Source organism: Triticum aestivum, chromosome 2B (genome assembly GCF_018294505.1).
Source record: "Triticum aestivum cultivar Chinese Spring chromosome 2B, IWGSC CS RefSeq v2.1, whole genome shotgun sequence".
Classification (NCBI taxonomy): Eukaryota; Viridiplantae; Streptophyta; class Magnoliopsida; order Poales; family Poaceae; genus Triticum; species Triticum aestivum.
Window position 1 is genome coordinate 579,866,322 of NC_057798.1, and position 23,366 is coordinate 579,889,687.

The 23,366-nt window shown below is 43.5% G+C and overlaps 1 protein-coding gene across 1 annotated transcript; it reads left to right on the forward strand.

Moving 5' to 3' along the window:
- The first annotated feature begins 210 nt into the window (after window positions 1-210).
- On the forward strand, window positions 211-1,642 carry LOC123041706 (uncharacterized). Its single transcript, XM_044464283.1, has 4 exons — window positions 211-474; window positions 599-653; window positions 949-1,153; window positions 1,263-1,642. The coding sequence occupies exons 1-4, from the start codon at window positions 386-388 to the stop codon at window positions 1,448-1,450; spliced, it is 537 nt and encodes a 178-aa protein (XP_044320218.1). The 5' UTR covers window positions 211-385; the 3' UTR covers window positions 1,451-1,642.
- Window positions 1,643-23,366: the final 21,724 nt, after the last annotated feature.

The window sequence follows — 23,366 nt, forward strand, 5'->3', positions numbered from 1 at the left end:
TTCTCTACCTTCAAAAATAAAATTGCGATTAAACTGGAATGATCTATGCTTTATCTCGGTGATGATCGCTCCATATCCCCCTCTACTGCACTTGCCTATGTCATTTATAACTTACTCTTATTTATTTATTTAACTTGCTTGGAGTCCAATTATGTGACACATTAACCCCAACGAGCGGACGAAAAAGTTTGCTGGGCCGTAGTTTTCACGAGAAGCCAGCGAACAGACGGACTACGATGTTCCGGCTCGATTCGGAGTAGGAGGATACCCTAGCGATTCGATCCGGCCTATATATATCATCATCACTAGATCCTATAGAGATTGGCCTGACCGTGATCGACCGACAGTTGGGAGATTGATCGACGATCGAGGACGACGAACGACGATGGGGTCCTGGCTCTCTTCCCCGGCCGCCGACGCCGAGGCTGACGCCGCCGCTGTCGGCTTCCGTTCCCATGCCCGCCAGGCAAAACAGTGAGTAGTTTACTCACTCCTCCTTCCGGTTAATCTGGATCCTACGTACAGTATGATCGAACTGATCAACTGAATGTGCATGCGCTGATGCATGTCGGTCAATCGATGTTTATCGCGACGCCAGCCATGCTCGCATATACACCCTCTTCGCCCTCGGCCATTACAACTCCAAGAACAAGGTACGTGGTACATGTCCCATATACATGCACCTTGCTCGCTGAGTATTTCGTAAGCACAACAAGACATCAAATCAATCCAACTGTCTTGTTCTTAGATCATCACGGCGATGGGTTTGGTTATTTAGTTACTCTTTTAGCATGGTAGTTACAAAAACTGAGAGTGGCAGAGGGGGTGTGTCCGGATTTCCTTTTGGATCTCCGTTGCGATTGTGCAGTGAAAATCCGGAGGCTGGGCTCAATAAAATTTTACATATGGAGTATATGTGTGTCTGATGTTTGAGATGCACATCCGCAGGATGCTATGTTCGAGCCTGCTGCGGAGCCCGTGGAAGAACCCAAGGCCGCATGCGTCGGTTTCAGACAAGATTTCTGGTACCATGTCGGCTTTTGGGCTCGCCGGAGGGACGCCGCCACCAACGAGGAGCAACAGTACTTCTTTGCCGAACTACGCTTTGAGCGCCGCACCAGACGTCTAGTCGTCGAAACATGCGCTCTCTTGGGTATTTTTAATAATCTAACCTAGTTAAATTTCCTATAAATTATTACCTTCACTCATGGATGCATGCATGCTAACTCCTTTTTCTCTCTGTATATTCTTATGTTTGACAGAAAAGCCGCTCTGTCGTTTAAAAAGCAGTTGTGCGTTTTGCCCGGATAATTTTCAGATTTTCCACCCAAGCTGCAGCGAGTTTACATGTGGAAAGAAGAGGCACAAAAGGAAATTCTTCAGGGAGAGAGAGATGCTTGGCAGGGCTTTCATGCTTAGACACGCTCAACAATACAAAACCTTTAGGTAGGATAGAAAGATTCAACTCTTTGCTAGGCTTCCCAACCTACATTTGGATATAGCTATGTAATGTGGCAACTATTATCAATGAAAAAAAAGTTATCGAAGCATGCTGACTTGGGATATAGTTTCGAATATCTCGCCTCGAGGAAGCTAGCGATGAAAGAGGATCGTTGATTGGATTAACTTTATAGAATCGCTTGGATGGTGATGTCATGTGTAGTCGCCAAAATTATGGAGCCAAAGGACTTAACTCTTTTATCCCTGTAACATGTATGTCTGTGCGGGGCTGAGCAACCCCATTGCTCTCTGCTCGAACGATCGCCACAGCCACACCAAAGTTGTGTAGGTGACCGGGGCGTGAACCTGTAATGTCTTTCTCCCTATCAATGGAAAGATACGCTCTCAAGTGTATTCGTGAAAAAAGAATCTTTTGGTGATGTCATGCGTATTGCATGCAAAAGAAAGAAGGAAATGAGCTGCCGCATGGGAAGGCCAACATGCAGCGCCGATGCGTGGTGCTATGTCCATCTGTGAAATCTTGGACCCCATGGTTTCAGACTTCTAGTGCACGAGAGGAAAAGGTAAATTCTGATCCGAGCATAGCAGATCACACGCACACTTCATCAGTATCTAGCTTATCACTAGGTTGAACTATTACATCAGCGGCACCACACACTAGATTGGAAGAGCTTTGGCTCGTCCATTTGATCCCAAGGAATATACTTACAGGTCACAGCTCATTAGTACGTACTCCCTCCGTTCCGAATTATTTGTCTTGAATTTGTCTAGATACGGATGTATCTAGACTCATTTTAGTGCTAGATACATCCGTTAGTGCTAGATACATCCGTATCTAGACAAATCTAAGATAAGTAATTCGGAATGGAGGGAGTACTCAGGAGAGCCGAAGGCAGCACACACCGTTTGCTCCAGCCGTGCCAACCGCACATATCATGGTTCTTCTATACATACAACAGGAGAGTACAGACAGATGTGGAGGGAAGTCGGGAAGAAACCAGGACGACACACGCCATGTTGATGAACAACCTTGAGCACCCATGCACATATAACCGGTCGGATCACCGGATCCGCATGCTTGCTGCGCTGGTTTCATGCCGCCGGTCTGTTGGACATCTTCAACACGCAGGTGCGGACACTATGATGTTAACACTGAAGAGATCTGGCCGGTTCTCCACAAGTTGTACTTGTCGTACACCTTTTCATGGTTGTCGCTCCACCATGACTCCGCTTGATGCTCCGCGAATCTTCTCCGGCTGCCAGAAAAAAAAAACAATTACAGGTCAGGTTACTCATGACAAGATACAGGCCAAAGAATGCTCCATTTCACAACATGTGGTTATTCATGACAGTTTCTTGTCATGGAAATGCCTACCTGAACCTGCTCCATATCATAACAAGTGGCAGCGGCTGCTGGCGGTGGCGGTTGCGGCTGCGGCTATTGTAGCGGCGGTGGGCAGAGTAGAAAGAGAAGTGAGAGAGAAAGAGAACCGGAATCGAGCGGTTCAAGCTAAGTTAGGTGGCTTTTACGAGCGCCCTATTCAGCACTCCCAAAATAATTTCCAGATCTAGGGCTAGGACCTTTTCCGGGAGCCTGATAAACGAATCTCATAATTCATGGTCTTTGATTTTTCGTGCTCCCAGCCAACGCATTTGTCATCTCTCATTGTCCTCTTTGATTTACTTTCTATGTTCCTATATGTGGTCTTTGGTTCCATATCATTTTGTGACAGATTTTCAAGATATCATATCTTTTTGTTAATCGGCCAGATTTTTTCAAATCCCAAGTCCTCGTCACTAAAAAGTGAAAAATGGAAACAATGATCTGCCCTAACATAGGCAAATAGAAATTCACCACGTTCAATCCCATTTTATAGCCGGTCAAAGAGGTAGACCAAGCGGGCCCATAGATCAGCGATTCGTCCGAAACCGCACGAGGGAGGGTCGGAAAACCTCCCCCACTTGCATGTGGCCCAAATATATGTATACAATGGTTGTGTGATGTTTAAATATCTAATAAACACCTTTGATGTGGCAATTGCTTCACAAGCAGGATGATGATTGATGGGCCACAATTTTGAATTCATGAATATTTTCTGAATTCCTAAACATTTTTTGAATTCATGTTGGGCTTTTGAATCCATGAACCAAGTTTCAAATCCACGTTCATTTATTAATTCATGCAAACTCTAAAATTTTGTGAAGGCTTTTGAAATTATGCACATTTTATTTAGTTCATAAACAATTTTAAATTTCCAAACAGTTTGCCAAATTTTTGATTTTTCCAAATTTTTGATATTTTTTTGAATTGTAAAATTATTGAATCCAAAAACGAAGAAACCCGATGAAAAGCAAGAAAGAAACAAAAAAACAATAAAAACTGTGAAGGAAACAAAGGAAATCGATAAAAAAATAAAGGAAAAAAGTAAAAATGAAAAAAGGATGATGAAACAGATAATACCAAAATAAAAATAAAAATAAAACAAAAAAGAAGAAAAAGGACCAAATCTGTTCATGCACTGTGCGGACTAAAGCGAGCGGTCATCAAATGTTGGGCGATCACAAAACAGAAACAAACGGGTCGACCACTTGCTATAACAGGGGAAGGAGAAAGCTTCAAGTGAGACTAAATGGCCACTTGCTATAAGAGATTATAGTACTGGCGCTTGCTGAACATGGGTTTCCGGGAGTTAGCGATCCATGTGGGCCAGCTGACTCGACACGCTAGCCCAATTCATCTGTAGGGATCGCCTGATTATGTGGTACACCTATGTCTCGCTTGATGTGAGAAGTAGGGCACCACGCCTGAAGGGAACCGGCCTATATACATGGCACTTGCTAATATATTACAAAAAACACTTTACATAAAGCATTTGAAAAATGATAATCAAGCATTCGAAAAATATTTCACATTCATACAAAAAATGTAAAAAAATATACAATATGTATGAAAAAAATTGATCTTGTATTTAAAAAAATATTAATCAAGGAATTTTAAGAATTCTAATAAAGTATTTAAAAAAATATTAATCAAGCATTTCAGAAATGTTAAATAGGTATAGATAAAATGATTCACATGCATACGACAAAATGTACAATGTGTATGAAAAACTTTGATCAAGCATTTGAATAATATTAATCTAGTATGTGAAAAATGTTAATCAAGCATTTCAAAAAGGTTAAATGTGCATAGGAAAAATGTTTTCCATGCATATGAAAATGTATACAGGAAATATAAAATGTATATGAAAGAATATTGATCATATATTTAAAAATGTAAACATGTGCAAAAAATGTCAAACGTGTACAAACAAATGTTGATCATGTGTTAACTTTTCTCAACTCCATAAGAAACAATTTTATATATACGTTTGCATTTTTTTAATACAGAACTAACTTTTTTTAGTATCTGATTTATTTAATGCTTGTCGTAATTTTTTGTGTACATCAGAAACTTTGTTATACATGTTTAATTTTTTTAAAATATAGGATCAACATTTTTTCATATAAAATATGAAAACAATGAAAACCAACAAAAACTAAAAAGGAAAATCCAAAAAAAGCCACCGTAAAACAATGAAAAGCAGCGAAAACCGAGGAAAAAATTAAAGAAAACAAAAACCCAATGAAAAAGAAGAAATATACAAAAAGAAATCCCCAAAAGAAAATAAAAGAAATCACCAAAGAAACCAGAAGAAAAAAAGAAAAACGTGAAGAAATAAATAAATCCGAAGTATAAAATATTAAAAGAAAAAACAAGAAAACCGATGACAAACAAAGAAAACAGAAGTACAACGAAGAAATAAAGTAAAACAAAAGAAAATGAGAAAATAAAAAAACAAAGTGTAACAACGAAAAAAGAAAATGAAGAAACTGGTGAAAAAACAAAAAAAACGGAGAAAAAAAAAGAAACAAACCGAAAAAGAAAAAGAAACGCACAAACGAGCACACCGAGCGACAGTGAGCAAGCGATCAACGCATGAAAAATGGGCCGGCCTGTTTACTTTAGGGAACATGAAAAGAGCCACATATGGAGTAAGTGTGTCTCACTTTTGAGAATGCATATCCGCGGGTGCTATGTTCGAACCTGCCGCGTAGCCCATAAAAAAACCCAAGGCCACATGCGTCGGTATCAGACAAGATTTCTGGTACCATTTCGGCTTTGGGCTAGCGGGAGGGATGCCGCCACCGATGGAGAGCAACAATACTTCTTTGCCGAACTATGTTTTGAGCGCCACACCAAGCATCTAGTCATCAAGACATGTGCTCTCTTGGGTATTTTAATCTAACCTAGTTAAATTTCCTATAAATTATTACCTTTACTCATGCATGCTCACTTCTTTTCTATATATTTTTGTGTTCGACAGAAAAGCCACTCTGGCGTTTCAAAAGCAATTGTGTGTTTTGCCCGGATAAATTTCAGATTTTCCACCCAAGCTGCGCGGAGTTTACATGTGGAAAGAAGAGGCACAAAAAGAAATTCTTCAGGGAGAGAGAGATGCTTGGCAGGGCTTTCATGCTTAGACACACTCGGCAAGACAAAACCTTTAGCTAGGATGGAAAGATTCAACTCTTTGCTAGGCTTCCCGGGCTACATTTGGATATAGCTATGTAATGTACTAAAGTGGCAACTATCAATGAAAAAAGTTATCGAAGCATTGCTGACTTGGGATCTAGTTTCGATGATCCCGCCTCGAGGAAGCTAACAGTGAAAGAGGATTGTTGATTGGGTTAACGAGTGGAGAGATGAAACTTTTAAAAATTCAAACTTCATAGAATCTCTTGGTGATGACATGTGTATAAGTCATTTGTTACATGCAAAAAGAGAGAAGGAAATGAGCCGCCGCATGTGAATACATGCGGGGCCGATACGTGATAATGTCCATGTGTGGAATCTTGGATCCCATGGTTTAAGACTTCTAGGGCGTGTTTGGTTATCTGCATGAGGCCCGGCCTGGCTCGCGCGGGACGCAAACGGGCCGATTGGTTGCCTTATTTTACTCTTCGGTCCGCATGACACGAACGTTAAAGCAGCTCCGAGCCAGGCCCGCTATAAACCGCCGAATCAGCAGTTTCTCTCGAGCCAGGCCGAGTGGAAGCGTAGCGAGCGGGCCCCTGCACGAGGACAAACGGGATGGATGTGAGGTGATTATGCGATGTCTTCTTCAACCTCGAGTAACCTCCTCTTTAATATGCTCTCTCCCTTGTCCCTCTAATTTCCATAACGGTGCTTCGATTCGAGGTAAGCTCTACACGAAAATGATGCATATGGATGCTCTGGTTCCATTCAGCCGATCGGTTTGTAGTTTCGTCGAACGTACATGCTCAATTTCTTGTTCCCGTTTGCAGCTATTTTGAAAGAATTTTGTTAGATTCTTCATGCACGATCGATTGTTTAAAATTTCCTTTGACCAGCAGCCTACTCTCGCAGTTCCGCACAACATTCGTGTTGCAAGTTTCCCGTTTCGACAATCTTAGACGAGAAGATCTACGTATTTCTCATGGTTGTACATATGGATATGTGTGCTGTGATTTAAGACATTGCTTAATCATTCCTCTAGCTGGCGTGGTTTCTCTTGGTCTCCTCTCTATCTCTCTACATGATCCTACTGCAGTTAAGCCGCCATGGCGCACACACTGATAGGGTTCTTTCCTCTATTCTCTGCCACCGACCGGGTCGATCATCTTGACCTCCTCTCGGCCTCCTCTCTCGTTCCAATACACTGGAGTCATTTCCGGTGTTGATCATCTCGGCCTCCTCTCTTGTCCTACTGCACGGACGATACCATGGCGCGAGCACTGCATTCTCCTCCCCTGTCACTGTCTTTGCGCGAGCACCGCAACTAGTTCGCCGATGGTGTCGCTCGCCGTGCCGCCGACGGGGTCGCTTGCCCACGACTCCATGCTCGTCATGTCGAACACGGCGCCACGACCACTATCCACCGCAGTCGATATGGTCCAGCGCACACTAGATTTCTTCCTGGTGACTTAGTATAATGAATTAGTCACATATAATGAGACAATGCGAAGGTTTTTCAATTTTTTGATTTTTTTTGAATTTTTTATGCCCGTTTCAAAATGCTGTCAAAACGGCGGGAATGACCGTTCCTAGCTAATTTTTGAATCTTGGAATTTTTTTGGTGTTTCTCTGATTAAATAGATACTTATGTACCTAGAAATTATTTTTGGAAAAAAATAAAGAGCAAACTATGAAGCAGCTACAGTTCAAATATGACCCGCTTCCAACTGAATCGACGGAAATTTGTCTTTTCCACCAGAGGCGAATCAAAATTTTTTACACCCAACCATTTGGTCAATTGTGCATTAAATATGTCCTGGTATTTTAGAAAATTTGTTTGGTCCAATTTTGCAACAAATATATGGTAGGTCCTTCACAAAAAAACTCATTTTGGGCCCTCGGAAAATGAAAAATTGATTTTTTGTCCAAAGAAAATAAAAACTCCCTTAGGCAACATTGTTTGTCATTCCAAGATGCACTCTTTTGAACAATATGAGATCATTCGAACAAACTATGCCATGAATGTGGCCATAAGATTGATCATTTGGCTTGAAAGCCATGAATTTTCATACATGATAGCTCATTTCTGAGAACACGTTTTTAAAACAATTGATGTATTACAAGTTAATAATTTTTCCTGCTAACTTGGTCACATGTAATGAGACAATGCGAAGGTTTTCAATTTTTTTTGAATTTTTTATGTTCATTTCAAAATGCGGTCAAAGCGACGGGAATGACCGTTCCTAACTATTTGTTGAATCTTGGATTTTTTTGGTGTTTCTCTAATTAAATAGATACTTGTGTACCTAGAAATGATTTTTGTAAAAAATAAAGAACAAATTATGAGGCAACTACAATTCAAATTTGATCCGTTTTCAGCTGAATTAGCCGAAACTTGTCTTTTTCACGAGAGGTGAATCAAAATTTCTGACACCCAAACATTTGGTTAAGTGTACATTAAATATGGCATAGTATTTTAAAAAATTATTTGATACATTTTTCAACAAATATATGCTAGGTCCTTCACAAAAGAACTCATTTCAGGCACTTAAAAAATGGAAATTGTTTTTTTCACGAGAGGTGGATCAAGAGCTTTTCACATGCAACTATTTGGTCAATTTTACATAAAATATGGTCTAATATTTTATAAAAAATAGAGTGGCGCTATTTTGGAACAAACATTTGGTAGGTTCTTCACATAAAAAAACCATTTATGCACTCAGAAAATAGAAAAAGATTATTTTGTGCAATAAAATTTAAAGCTCTATTTGGCAACATTGTTTGCCATTTCAAGATGCACACTTATTCAAATATGAGATCATTTTGACGAACTATGCCATTGTTATGTTTTTTAAAATAATCAGAGATTTGAGTCATTTTTTTGAAATTCAAGCACGAGACAACCGGCCAATGAGACGCGAGGAACCACCTTCACGCGGATCATCAAATTGGACGCAATATCAGCCGTCTATCGCGCACCCATCCAACGGTGGCACTTCTCCCGAGTAACAAAAACCCTAACCCTCCCACCCACCCTCCTCGATCCCCGGTGCCGCCACCCCCACCCACCCACTCCTGACCCACCCTCTCAGCCTCTCCCCCTCCCCTCGATCCGCCAGATCCGACCGAGGCATGTCGCGCCACCACCCCCACCCACCCGCCGCTAATCCACCCTTGCGCTCGGTATCCCCGCCCTCCTCCTTCTCTCTGCAGTCCATGGCCGACACCGCAACCTCGTCTCTAGGCTGCTCCGCAGCGCCTCCGACGACCACGCCCGGAGCGCAACAGCGGCGCCGTTCTGAGCACTTGACGCCACACTCCGCCGCGGCTCCTTCACCGTCCGCCACTCCTCCGGGCTCTGCACCTCGCCCACTCGAGCCTCTACGCGTCGCTCCGCACCAACCTCCCCTGAGAGTCCATGGGCTTCCTCGACTACCCCTTCGTCGCCGACTACTCTTCCTCCTCCGGCGACCCGCGCAGGTTCCCCGGGCACCAGGAGGTGCTCCGGTACCTCGAGGCGTTCGCGCGGCGCTTCGACCTCCTTGCGCTGGTCTGCTTTGAGACGGAGGTCGTCAGCGTCCACCGCAGCAGGGACGACGGCACTGAAACTAGATCTGGTACTGGCCCCATAAGCCTCTTTATTCATAAGCTCTATTGTGTTTTTGCATACAACCTTGCTGGATCCATGAGGTATTGCCCCCCCCTGAAATGAGTTTTTCATACCCTATCTGTTGGAATGCAAGCTTGTCATGTTCATGGGATTGTAATGGATGAGTGCTTGTGTCTGTGTTTGATGTTCAGATTACCATCGGGTTGGCATGTATAGTATGATTTATGTCTCCGAATGTGCAATTTCAACCGTTCAGTAAGCTAGGGTTTGGCATGCCCTGACATTGTGACTAGATCATTCTTGTGGAAATGTGGTAGTTACTATCTGTCAGTGGTTTCCTCTTGGTAATCAAAGAATGCCTTGACCTCTTTTGATCTGCTGATCGCTGCCTGGTCTGTGTACTTACCATGCGAATTAACAATAGATGCGAAATATTTTCTTGTGCAAGCCATATTCTGGTCATTAAACATTTGTTGATGTGTCAATATTATTGACATGTGATCCTGCATGTTTGTTTATCTATTTGCTAAGTATATCCTTGACAAGAATCAAACATAAGTATATGTACAACTACAACATCCTTCTCCTTTGTTCCATCTCTTTGCATAATTATTTTGTTATTAATTGCTGCACTTGTGTGCTGTCTTCCACAGGAATCACGAGGCACCAACGGCAGGTGGATTTAGGGTTGAAAATGATGGTTCCGACCTCAATCCCGAACCAAAGTAAGCTCATGTCCAAAAAAACCTATTTGTTCTATATTTAGGTTTCCTTTGGTATACGTTTGCAAATCTAACTCAGTTTTTGTTACACTACAACAATACTTAGTATGTTCTCTGTGCTTGGTCCTTTCTTTTTGTAGATGATGATGCTGGCATATATCTGTTATATGCTTCTACCGATATAGATTTTTGTAGATGAATGTTCTTGGAGGTTCATTCCGTACTAAATTTAGGTTTTCTTGACATATGGTACCCTACAGCTTGGTCTCACTAATAATAAGTATGTGAATGAATCCGTTCGAGTATCTGAAACTAGATGTATTGTTGCTCATAGTAATTAAAAACATCGGCCAGTTTCTCATCACACACTGTTATTGTCACTTCATGTCTTGATCTATTGTGTCAGGCTGTTGTAGGTGCTGAACTGTGATCGTTGCAAGGAGGAACCACTGTTTGGCTTTAGTCCTTCCCCATTTGACCATTTTATATGGCTCGCATGCATGCTACATGTTGGTTGACTTGGCATGACTTGCATGAAAACTCGAGGGCATTCATACTAAATAGAACTTAATTTTCATGCAGACTTGCTCTAGCTCTTCTTAAATTTCATGCATGTTTCTTTCCGGACTTGATCTTACTACTAAATAGCACCCCGTCACTTGCTACTGTTGTTATTCACCCTATCCTTGCTGTTCCGTTTCCTTGTTGGCAGATATTTTGCGTAAATTCAAGACGAAAGATGTTCAAAGAAGCGCCAAGACATTCTTATATAGCAAGTTATGTAATAATAGCTGAGTTATCTGGGCATTGTGAACTCTAGAATTTCATGTATCTTCTCTCTTTTTCTCAATGAAATGTTTTATGTTTCAGAATTACTAATTACAATTTCTGTTCCATATGAAATAGTAATTATGTATGTGATTTGAAAATATGTGCAATGGAAACATGACTCATGCGACCCATTTATCAAAATAATTTGAGCATATTTGAAATTTCTGACGTGTGGGACCAGCGTATGATATTATGATATTTGGGACCAATATAAAATGGTAGAAAATATAATGGCAAAAAATAACAGATCATACGCTGTAAAAGGCCGCACCCAGAAATAAAAGGCCGAATTGCTAGGCTAGGCCCATGTAGCTAGCGTAAATTGTCAGGAAAAAATATATAAAAGGCTGAATTAATGGGCTGGGCCCATGTAAAACACCAAATCGGACCGGGCTGATTCTTGTCAACGACCTTTCCATTTGGTCAGAAATTTGCCACGTCGGATCCAACGTGGCCTGGGCAGACAGCCAACGACCAAAACAAAACGTCATTGGTTCAACGACATTCTGTTTTGGTCGTTGCCTTCCACGACCTTATCCCGAAGAAGATCGTTAATTTCAGTTTACGATGGTCAGCTTTTGACCATCTGTTTTTGGTCAAAAAAAGATCGCAAATGGAAAACAATGACCATTCAGTGACCAATAGTGATGGTCGTAAGTTGACGTATTTCTTGTAGTGTACCTGTGGCACTTGCCGGCACTAGCTCCGGCATCCATGTCCTCAGGTTAGCACTGCCATTCGTCAAGCAGGGAAGATGAGGGATTGGGCGGGAAGCTCCCAGCAGCGCGTTGTCTCCTGCGAGAAGGAGGTAAGCAACCCCCACCCCTCTCTAACCTGTTGTTAGTAGTGTGCTAGGTTAAATATCTTTTTATTTTTCCTAGATTTTTAGGGTATATGCAAGTACTGTGTTTGTAGTGTCTATTGGGAAAATGCTAGATTGTTAGGATAATTGTTTGTATGTTTGTAGTGTTTATAGGGAAATGCTAGATTGTTAGGGTAATTTTCCCCTAGATTGTTAGGGTAAAATTTTCAGAGTTTGCTATATTGATAGAAGCATGAGAAAAATCGGTAGTTTGTATCAACATTACTTTATGTATCAAACTTTGGTTGGATGGTTAGGAGGACAGTGGTATTCCCATCCCACCAGGGTTCAAGTCTGGTGCTTGGAATTTTCCTTGATTTATTTGAGGATTTCTGGCGATGCGCGTTAAATGGGAGGAGATGTTCCCGTTGACCGCGAGGTGCCTATGGTTACATCGTAAATCTCAAGATGATATGCCAGCTTAGTCTCTCAGAGGTGCCCATAGGGGTAGGGTGTGCGTGTGTGCATTCATAGTGGTGAGTGTATGTGTGTATCTATGAGCGCTTGTTTCTCTACTATGTGAAAAAAAACTCGTTATCTGAATGTTTTCTCGGTAATGCAAGAGTTTGTCCGTCTGTAATGAGTATATATATGTGATTTCAGTTTGACGGGAAAAGAACCAATATTTTCTAGCAGATATCACAACAACATGAATCAAAAAATTGCATTCAAAAGAACAATATCCATCATATATGAAAAATTATATATTTTCAGCCTTTCCAGTTTGTCATAACAGCAAAATGATGCAACAAACCCAACATCCAGTTCACATAGTCAGACAAAAATTTGCGTAGTATTCTTCCTTTTTGTTTCTGTTGTGCCGTTTCTGCTGGTTGTGAGCCTCCTGGTGCCTGTGATTTTGGTGTTTGTTGGGATGCATTGGTGTTGGTTGTGACCTTATGTATATTAATTTGCTAGATTGTTTATAGGGAAAATGATGTCAATTTGTTGTTAACAAAAAAGTTGAATATCAAAACATATTACTAGCTACACATTGCTAATTTAGTTATATATTTTTTCTACTAGATTCTTCATCAGACACGGAGTGATTCCGAAGAGTATTGGGGATTGGTGGCGGCGATGTTGATCACTATTCTTCGGATGGTTCGGTACCCTTTGGCATGGAGGACCACACTACTGATGAAGAGGAGGCGACACCGGATGCCACCAATGATCCATTTGCTTCCGAGGAGGGAAACCGGTTGGGTGAGGATGACTCAGGGTTTTCCTCGAGCAGCACAACCAAGGAGAAGCACTCCGGGCGTGGTCTGACAACAATCACCCATGCCTGCCGGCCCCGTCCTGTCATAGCACCAAGTGGAGACAGGTAAATGATCCACATTGAAGTTATTTACCATATCATACTTGAGTACTAGCAAATCATTTTCTTTTTCATCCTGCAGTCATCTTATATTTATCATTGAAAGGGTTTGAAGCAGCGCATGCAGAACTACATCATTGGCACCTTTTTGAGGAAGTACTTCCCTGTCTTGGTCAAGCCGAACGATGATGACCCGTCGTTGCCATGTTTCACCTAGGAGCACTACAAGTACACCAAGTATATGTTGGAAATATGCCCTAGAGGCAATAATAAAGGATTATTATTATATTTCCTTGTTCATGATAATTGTCTTTTATTCATGCTATAATTGTATCATCCGGAAATCATAATACACGTGTGAATACATAGACCACAATATGTCCCTAGTGAGCCTCTAGTTGACTAGCTCGTTGATCAACAGATAGTCATGGTTTCCTGACTATGGACATTGGATGTTATTAATAACGGGATCACATCGTTAGGAGAATGATGTGATGGACAAGACCCAATCCTAAGCATAGCACAAAGATCGTGTAGTTCGTTTGCTAGAGCTTTTCCAATGTCAAGTATCTTTTCCTTAGACCATGAGATCGTGTAACTCCCGGATACCGTAGGAGTGCTTTGGGTGTACCAAACGTCACAACGTAACTGGGTGACTATAAAGGTGCACTACAGGTATCTCCGAAAGTGTCTGTTGGGTTGACACGGATCGAGACTGGGATTTGTCACTCCGTATGACGGAGAGGTATCTCTGGGCCCACTCGGTAATGCATCATCATAATGAGCTCAAAGTGACCAAGTGTCTGGTCACGGGATCATGCATTACGGTACGAGTAAAGTGACTTGCCGGTAACGAGATTGAACGAGGTATTGGGATACCGACGATCGAATCTCGGGCAAGTAACGTACCGATTGACAAAGGGAATTGTATACGGGGTTGCTTAAATCCTCGACATCGTGGTTCATTCGATGAGATCATCGAGGAGTATGTGGGAGCCAACATGGGTATCCAGATCCCGCTGTTGGTTATTGACCGGAGAGCCGTCTCGGTCATGTCTACATGTCTCCCGAACCCGTAGGGTCTACACACTTAAGGTTCGGTGACGCTAGGGTTGTATGAATATGAGTATGCAGCAAACCGAAAGTTGTTCGGAGTCCCGCATGAGATCCCGGACGTCACGAGGAGTTCCGGAATGGTCCGGAGGTAAAGAATTATATATGGGAAGTCGAGTTTCGGCCATCGGGAAAGTTTCGGGGGTCACCGGTATTGTACCGGGACCACCGGAAGGGTCCCGGGGGTCCACCGGGTGGGGCCACCCATCCCGGAGGGCCCCATTGGCTGAAGTGGGAGGGGAACCAGCCCCTGGTGGGCTGGTGCGCCCCCCTGGGCCCCCCTCTGCGCCTAGGGTTGGGAACCCTAGGGGAAGGGGCGCCTCCACTTGCCTTGGGGGGCACTCCACCCCCTGGCCGCCGCCCCCCTAGGAGATCCCATCTCCTAGGGCCGGCGCCCCCCTGGGGTCCCTATATAAAGAGGGGGGGGGTGGGAGGGCAGCCGCACCCTGACATCTGGCGCCTCCCTACCCCCCTTGCTACACCTCCTCCTCCCGTAGTCGCTTGGTGAAGCCCTGCCGGAACCCTGCTGCATCCACCACCACGCCGTCGTGCTGCTGGATCTTCATCAACCTCTCCTTCCCCCTTGCTGGATCAAGAAGGAGGAGACGTCACGCTGACTGTACGTGTGTTGAACGCGGAGGTGCCGTCCGTTCGGTGCTAGGATCTCCGGTGATTTGGATCACGACGAGTACAACTCCCTCAACCCCGTTCTCTTGAACACTTCCGCTCGCGATCTACAAGGGTATGTAGATGCACTCCCCTCTCTCGTTGCTAGATGAACTCATAGATTGATCTTGGTGAACGTAGGAATTTTTTTTTATTTTATGCAACATTCCCCAACAGTGGCATCATGAGCTAGGTCTATGCGTAGTTCTCTATTGCACGAGTAGAACACAAATCTGTTGTGGGCGTAGATGTTGTCAACTTTCTTGCCACTACTAGTCTTATTGCTTCAGCGGTATTGTGGGATGAAGCGGCCCGGACCGACCTTACACGTACGCTTACGTGAGACAGGTTCCACCGACTGACATGCACTAGTTGCATAAGGTGGCTAGCGGGTGTCTGTCTCTCCCACTTTAGTTGGAGCGGATTCGATGAAAAGGGTCCTTATGAAGGGTAAATAGAAGTTGACAAATCACGTTGTGGTTATTCGTAGGTAAGAAAACGTTCTTGCTAGAACCCTATTGCAGCCACGTAAAAGATGCAACAACAATTAGAGGACGTCTAACTTGTTTTTGCAGCAATTGCTTTGTGATGTGATATGGCCAAAAGTTGTGATGAATGATGAATGATATATTGTGATGTATGAGATCATGTTCTTGTAATAGGAATCACGACTTGCATGTCGATGAGTATGACAACCGGCAGGAGCCATAGGAGTTGTCTTAATTATTGTATGACCTGCGTGTCAATGATTCAACGCCATGTAATTACTTTACTTTATTGCTAAACCGTTAGCCATAGTAGTAGAAGTAATAGTTGGCGAGCAACTTCATGGAGACACGATGATGGAGATCATGATGATGGAGATCATGGTGTCATGCCGGTGACGAAGATGATCATGGAGCCCCGAAGATGGAGATCAAAGGAGCTATATGATATTGGCCATATCATGTCACTACTATATAATTGCATGTGATGTTTATTATGTTTATGCATCTTGTTTACTTAGAACGACGGTAGTAAATAAGATGATCCCTTATAATAATTTCAAGAAAGTGTTCCCCCTAACTGTGCGCCGTTGCTAAAGTTCGTCGTTTCGAAGCACCACGTGATGATCGGGTGTGATAGATTCTTACGTTCACATACAACGGGTGTAAGACAGTTTTACACATGCAAAAACACTTAGGGTTAACTTGACGAGCCTAGCATGTACAGACATGGCCTCGGAACACAGAGACCGAAAGGTCGAACATGAGTCGTATGGAAGATACGATCAACATGGAGATGTTCACCGATGATGACTAGTCCGTCTCACGTGATGATCGGACACGGCCTAGTCGACTCGGATCATGTAACACTTAGATGACTAGAGGGATGTCAAATCTGAGTGGGAGTTCATTAAATAATTTGATTAGATGAACTTAATTATCATGAACTTAGTCTAAAATCTTTGCAAAATATGTCTTGTAGATCAAATGGCCAACGCTCATGTCAACATGAACTTCAACGCGTTCCTAGAGAAAACCAAGCTGAAAGATGATGGCAGCAACTATACGGACTGGGTCCGGAACCTGAGGATCATCCTCATAGCTGCCAAGAAAGCATATGTCCTAGAAGGACCGCTAGGTGAAGCACCCATCCCAGAGAACCAAGACGTTATGAACGCTTGGCAGTCACGTGCTGATGATTACTCCCTCGTTCAGTGCGACATGCTTTACAGCTTAGAACCGGGGCTCCAAAAGCGTTTTGAGCAACACGGAGCATATGAGATGTTCGAGGAGCTGAAAATGGTTTTCCAAGCTCATGCCCGGGTGAGAGATATGATGTCTCCGACAAGTTCTATAGTTGTAAGATGGAGGAAAATAGTTCTGTCAGTGAGCACATACTCAAAATGTCTGGGTTGCACAACCGCCTGTCCCAGCTGGACATTAACCTCCCGGACGAGGCGGTCATTGACAGAATCCCTCGGTCGCTCCTACCGAGCTACAAGAGCTTTGTGATGAACTACAATATGCAGGGGATGATGAAAACTATTCCTGAAGTATTTTCAATGCTGAAGTCGGCAGAGGTAGAAATCAAGAAAGAACATCAAGTGTTGATGGTCAATAAAACCACCAAATTCAAGAATGGCAAGGGTAAGAAGAACTTCAAGAAGGACGGCAAGGATGTTGCCGCGCCCGGTAAGCCAGTTGCCGGGAAGAAGTCAAAGAATGGACCCAAGCCTGAGACTGAGTGCTTTTATTGCAAAGGGAAGGGTCACTGGAAGCGGAACTGCCCCAAATACTTAGCGGACAAGAAGGCCGGCAACACTAAAGGTATATGTGATATACATGTAATTGATATGTACCTTACCAGTACTCATAGTAACTCCTGGGTATTTGATACCGGTGCCGTTGCTCATATTTGTAACTCACAGCAGGAGCTGCGGAATAAGCGGAGACTGGCAAAGGACGAGGTGACGATGCGCGTCGGGAATGGTTCCAAGGTCGATGTGATCGCCGTCGGCACGCTACCTCTACATTTACCCACGGGATTAGTTTTAAACCTCAATAATTGTTATCTAGTGCCAAGTTTGAGCATGAACATTGTATCTGGGTCTCGTTTAATGCGAGATGGCTACTCATTTAAATCCGAGAATAATGGTTGTTCTATTTATATGAGAGATATGTTTTATGGTCATGCCCCGATGGTCAATGATTTATTCTTAATGAATCTCGAATGTAATGTTACACATATTCATAGTGTGAATACAAAAAGATGTAAAGTTGATAACGATAGTCCCACATACTTGTGGCACTACCGCCTTGGTCACATTGGTGTCAAGCGCATGAAGAAGCTCCATGCTGATGGACTTTTAGAGTCTCTCAATTATGAATCATTTGACACATGTGAACCATGCCTCATGGGCAAAATGACCAAGACTCCGTTCTCCGGAACAATGGAGCGAGCAAGCAACTTATTAGAAATCATACATACTGATGTGTGTGGTCCAATGAGCATTGAGGCTCGCGGAGGATATCGTTATGTTCTCACTCTCACTGATGACTTAAGTAGATATGGGTATGTCTACTTGATGAAACACAAGTCTGAGACCTTTAAAAAGTTCAAGGAATTTCAGAATGAAGTAGAGAATCAACGTGACCGAAAAATAAAGTTCTTACGATCAGATCGTGGAGGAGAATATTTAAGTCATGAATTTGGTACGCACTTAAGAAAATGTGAAATCGTTTCACAACTCACGCCGCCTGGAACACCTCAGCGTAACGGTGTGTCCGAACATCGTAATCGCACTCTATTGGATATTGTGCGATCTATGATGTCTCTTACCGATTTACCGCTATCATTTTGGGGATACGCTCTAGAGACAGCTACATTCACTTTAAATAGGGCTCCGTCTAAATCCATTGAGACGACACCGTATGAATTATGGTTTGGGAAGAAACCTAAGCTGTCGTTTCTAAAAGTTTGGGGATGCGATGCTTATGTCAAGAAACTTCAACCTGAAAAGCTCGAACCCAAGTCGGAAAAATGCGTCTTCATAGGATACCCTAAGGAAACCATTGGGTATACCTTCTACTTAAGATCCGAGAGCAAGATCTTTGTTGCCAAGAACGGATCCTTTCTGGAAAAAGAGTTTCTCTCGAAAGAAGTAAGTGGGAGGAAAGTAGAACTCGATGAAGTACTACCTCTTGAACCGGAAAGTAGTGCAGCTCAGGAAAATGTTCCTGTGGTGCCTACACCGACTGGAGAGGAAATTAATGATGATGATCAAGGTACTTCGGATCAAGTTTCTACTGAACTTCGTAGGTCCACAAGGACACGTTCCACACCAAAGTGGTATGGCAACCCTATCCTGGAAATCATGTTGTTAGACAACGGTGAACCTTCGAACTATGAAGAAGCGATGGTGGGCCCAGATTCCAACAAATGGCTTGAAGCCATGCAATCCGAGATAGAATCCATGTATGAAAACAAAGTATGGACTTTGACAGACTTGCCCGATGATCGGCGAGCGATAGAAAACAAATGGATCTTTAAGAAGAAGACGGACGCGGATGGTAATGTTACCATCTATAAAGCTCGACTTGTCGCTAAGGGTTATCGGTAAGTTCAAGGGATTGACTACGATGAGACTTTCTCTCCCGTAGCGAAGCTGAAGTCCGTCCGAATCATGTTAGCAATTGCCGCATACTATGATTATGAGATATGGCAGATGGACGTCAAAACGGCATTCCTTAACGGCTATCTTAAGAAAGAACTGTATATGATGCAGCCGGAGGGTTTTGTCGATCCTAAGAATGCTAACAAGGTATGCAAGCTGCAGCGATCCATTTATGGGCTGGTGCAAGCATCTCGGAGTTGGAACATTCACTTTGATGAGATGATCAAAGCGTTTGGGTTTATGCAGACTTATGGAGAAGCCTGCGTTTACAAGAAAGTGAGTGGGAGCTCTGTAGCATTTCTCATATTATATGTAGATGACATACTTTTGATGGGAAAATATATAGAACTTTTGGACAGCATTAAGGCCTACTTGAATAAGTGTTTTTCAATGAAGGACCTTGGAGAAGCTGCTTACATATTAGGCATCAAGATCTATAGGGATAGATCGAGATGCCTCATGGGTCTTTCACAAAGCACATACCTTGATAAGATATTGAAGAAGTTCAAAATGGATCAGTCATAGCACCAAGTGGAGACAGGTAAATGACCCACATTGAAGTTATTTACCATATCATAATTGAGTACTAGCAAATCATTTTCTTTTTCATCCTGCAGTCATCTTATATTTATCATCGAAAGGGTTTGAAGCAGCGCATGCGGAACTACATCATTGGCACCTTTTTGAGGAAGTACTTCCCTGTCTTGGTCGAGCCGAACGATGATGACCCGTCGTCGCCATGTTTCACCTAGGAGCACTACAAGTACACCAAGTATAAGGACGGTTTTACCATGCCGCCCGGGTTATGGAAGGTCTCTGGTTAAGTACCTTTTGCACTGCATTGGTCCATATCCGACGCGTGGGGATTATTTAATGCCATACGCATTGTTGTAGCAAAAAATTTCCTGCGAGGAAGGGCAGCTGAAGAAGGCGGCAAAGACGATGGAGAAAGTTGGCAGCTTCCGTCTCACCCACACGAAGCACACACTGTGGTACACGACCACGAAGAAGGCTCTCCCCCATGATGACGCTGGGAAAATATGACAAAATTGTGGCTTGCAGGACCAATATTGAGAAAGCCAATTACTTGTCGGTGATTTGATTCTATCTAACTAGGCGAGATCTCCTTGGATGAAACAAGATTGTTGGGAGGCATTGGCGGATCTCTGATGCGACCCAAAATGCCAAGTCTGGCACACGTCCATGGGAGGTGTAACCTGACAACTCTGCAGGAAAATATGGCATGTGCAACCCTAGGGTCAATTTTGTCTCATGGTGCATCTCCATTTATTAATGATAAAGCTTTAGCTTCCAAGCGAGAGAGCATCTTGGTGGCAAGGTCAGCATCCTGGATGTGTGGCTAGAAGGTCATATGCGAATGGATGGCAAGCCATTTTGCAGTGATTCGGTGATGGAGAAGTTTGAAACCTTCAAATGCGACTTCCAGAAGGTACATGGGGTGGACGCCGATCCTAGGCCCCGTCCACTCAATCTATAGGTGGTCATGACTGCAGGGCAGGGGAAGATTAGTAGACTCCATTTCATTTGCAACGGTGCGATCACTACCTCCTCGCATCGCAAGCACCCCAAGATCAATGCGACGAGCACGAGCTAAAGTCTATCCATACGGAGTCGGCCAACGGCCGGGTTGCATGAGATCGCGGGTCTCAAGGTTCATACCATTCATATATGCCCATGCCTTCAAATAGAAACATTTGCAACCTATATGAGACTGCCATACCATATTACAGGTTGGTTACGAGCCAGAAAAGGAGGCCGGAGAGAAGCGCAAGGCAGAATTGGAGAAACGGCGGCAGGCAGAACAAGAGCAGAAAGCGAGAGAATAGGCGGAAAGAGCAAAACACATTTCAGAAACTTTAGAAGAGCTGCAGGCAGAAAAGAAGGCTATGCACGCGAGGAAAAGCTAGAGGTTAGAACTTTCTCTTAATATAGTCACCAAAGAATATAATACCGATAGACAATGCTAAAATGACTCTTCTCATCTAATAGGCCTTTATGTGAATTCACATGGCTGAAAATGGTGCCCCTCCTCCTCCACAAGTGTACAAACATGTCCACGGACGTGCTCTATGAACTTGCATGTGATGTGCAACGTAGCTACAAGCTTTCAACTTGCATGTGGTGTGCTCTATGAACTTGTATGTGATGTGCTCTATGAACTTGTATGAGCAACATATATGCTTCTTGATATGAGATGTGATGTTCTGTTCTGTTGTGAAGTGATATGCCTCTTATATATGCATTTTTTCAATTGTAGGGCTTAAAGAAGAAATAAAATGTCAACATTAGTTGTGGGAGATATTTTTGAAAGTACCACTCAGAAGAGTTGCCTTTGACGAGAGGAGGCTGCAATCAGAGGGGGCACCTGACTGCTACTGCATACATTTCCGAGGGTCCAACTAGCTCGGAAAAGTAAATTTTGCCGCGAGGCAACTCTCGCAGAGGTGACACCCGACTGATACTGCCAACTACATGTCTTTGCTGAGAAAAGAAGTACTTGATGAAAACTGCCACCTCCTCGCATCGCAAGCTCCCTAAGATCCGCGCGACGAGCACGAGCTCTTGTCCATCCATACGGAGTCGCCCGACGGTCGGGTCGCATGACATCGCGCGTCTCAAGGTTCATATCATTCATATATGCCCATGCCTTCAAATAGAAACATTGCAACCTATATGAGATTGAGATACCATATTACAGGCCGGTTTGGAGGAAGAAAAGGATGCCAAAGAGAAGCGCAAGGCTGGATAGGAGGAACGGCGGCAATCAGAACAGGCGGACAGGGCGAGAGAACAGGTGGAAAGAGCGAAGCACGATTTTGAAACCTGAGAAATGCTGCAAGCAGAAACAAAGGCTACGCGCCCGAGGAAAAGCTTGAGGTTGGAACTTTCTCTTAATGTAGTCACCAACCAGTATATACCGATGAACAATGCTAACATGACTCTCCTCATCTTATATGCCTTTATGCGAATTCATGTGGCTGGAAATGGTGCCCCTCCTCCTTCTCCACAAGTGTAGAGAACGTGTCCACGGATGGGCTGTATGAAGTTGCACGTGATGTGCAACACAGCTACAAACTTTGAACTTGCATGTGGTGTGCTCTAAGAACTTGTATGTAGTGTGCACTATGAACTTGTATGAGCAACATATATGCTTCTTGATATGAGATGTGTTTTTCTGTTCTCTTCTGAAGTTATATGCCTCTTATATATGTATATGTTTTCAATTGCAGGGTTTAAAGAAGAAATAAAATGTCAACATCAGTTGTGGGACATATTTCGGAAAGCACCACTTGGAAGAGTTGCCTTTGTCGAGAGGAGGCTTTCAGCAGAGAGGGCACCTGACTGCTACTGCATACATTTATGAGGGCCCAACATAGAAAAGTAACTTTTGCTGAGAGGCGGCTCTCGCAGAGGTGGCACCCAACCGATACTGCCAACTACATGTCTTTGCCGAGAAAGTACTCGATGAAAACTGCCACCTTATTGTCGTGACCTTACTGTTTAGATCCTGGCATATGGTATGATTCTCGAGTCTTTGTTGTTCACAAAGTACCTTTTAGCGGTGTCTCGGCATCGACATGTCTTTGTCCTGCGCTTCACATTGCCGGACATAAAAATCGGCGTGGACCGCCTCTGCCGAGAGCCCGCGCTTTGGCTCTCGACATAGCCAAAAGCACTCATGTAGATAGTTTTTCCAGTGGTGCATATAACAACTAGTGAGTGGTATGGGGGAATTTCATAGCACCAACATTTGAATAGGAACTAGGTGTTTGGAAACAATCTTGCAATTCCTTTAGACAGATAGACGATTAACAACTTGGGAGTACGTGGTCGGTATATGCGACGTAAGGGATAGCTAGAGGTCAGTCGGCTGAAAATTGATTTTGGGTCAGTCGATTTGATTTCAGCAGTCAGATGCAAAACCAATGCCCAGATGGCCTTCTTCAACCTCCTGCCACCCCTTTCTTCTTCCGCAAACGTCCCATATGTACTACCAGCCAAACCACCAGCCGGCACCGCCCATGGCCGGCAGCGCTCCCGCGTCAGCCTCGCCGGCCCACCCTCCCCTCACTGTCGCTCA

Excerpts from the sequence above, each read along its gene's own strand:
- LOC123041706 (XM_044464283.1), top strand. The coding sequence starts at position 386 with ATGGGGTCCTGGCTCTCTTCCCCGGCCGCCGACGCCGAGGCTGACGCC. Across the intron at positions 475-598 it reads CATGCCCGCCAGGCAAAACA|CCATGCTCGCATATACACCC; the intron begins GTGAGTAGTTTA and ends TCGCGACGCCAG. Across the intron at positions 654-948 it reads ATTACAACTCCAAGAACAAG|GATGCTATGTTCGAGCCTGC; the intron begins GTACGTGGTACA and ends GCACATCCGCAG.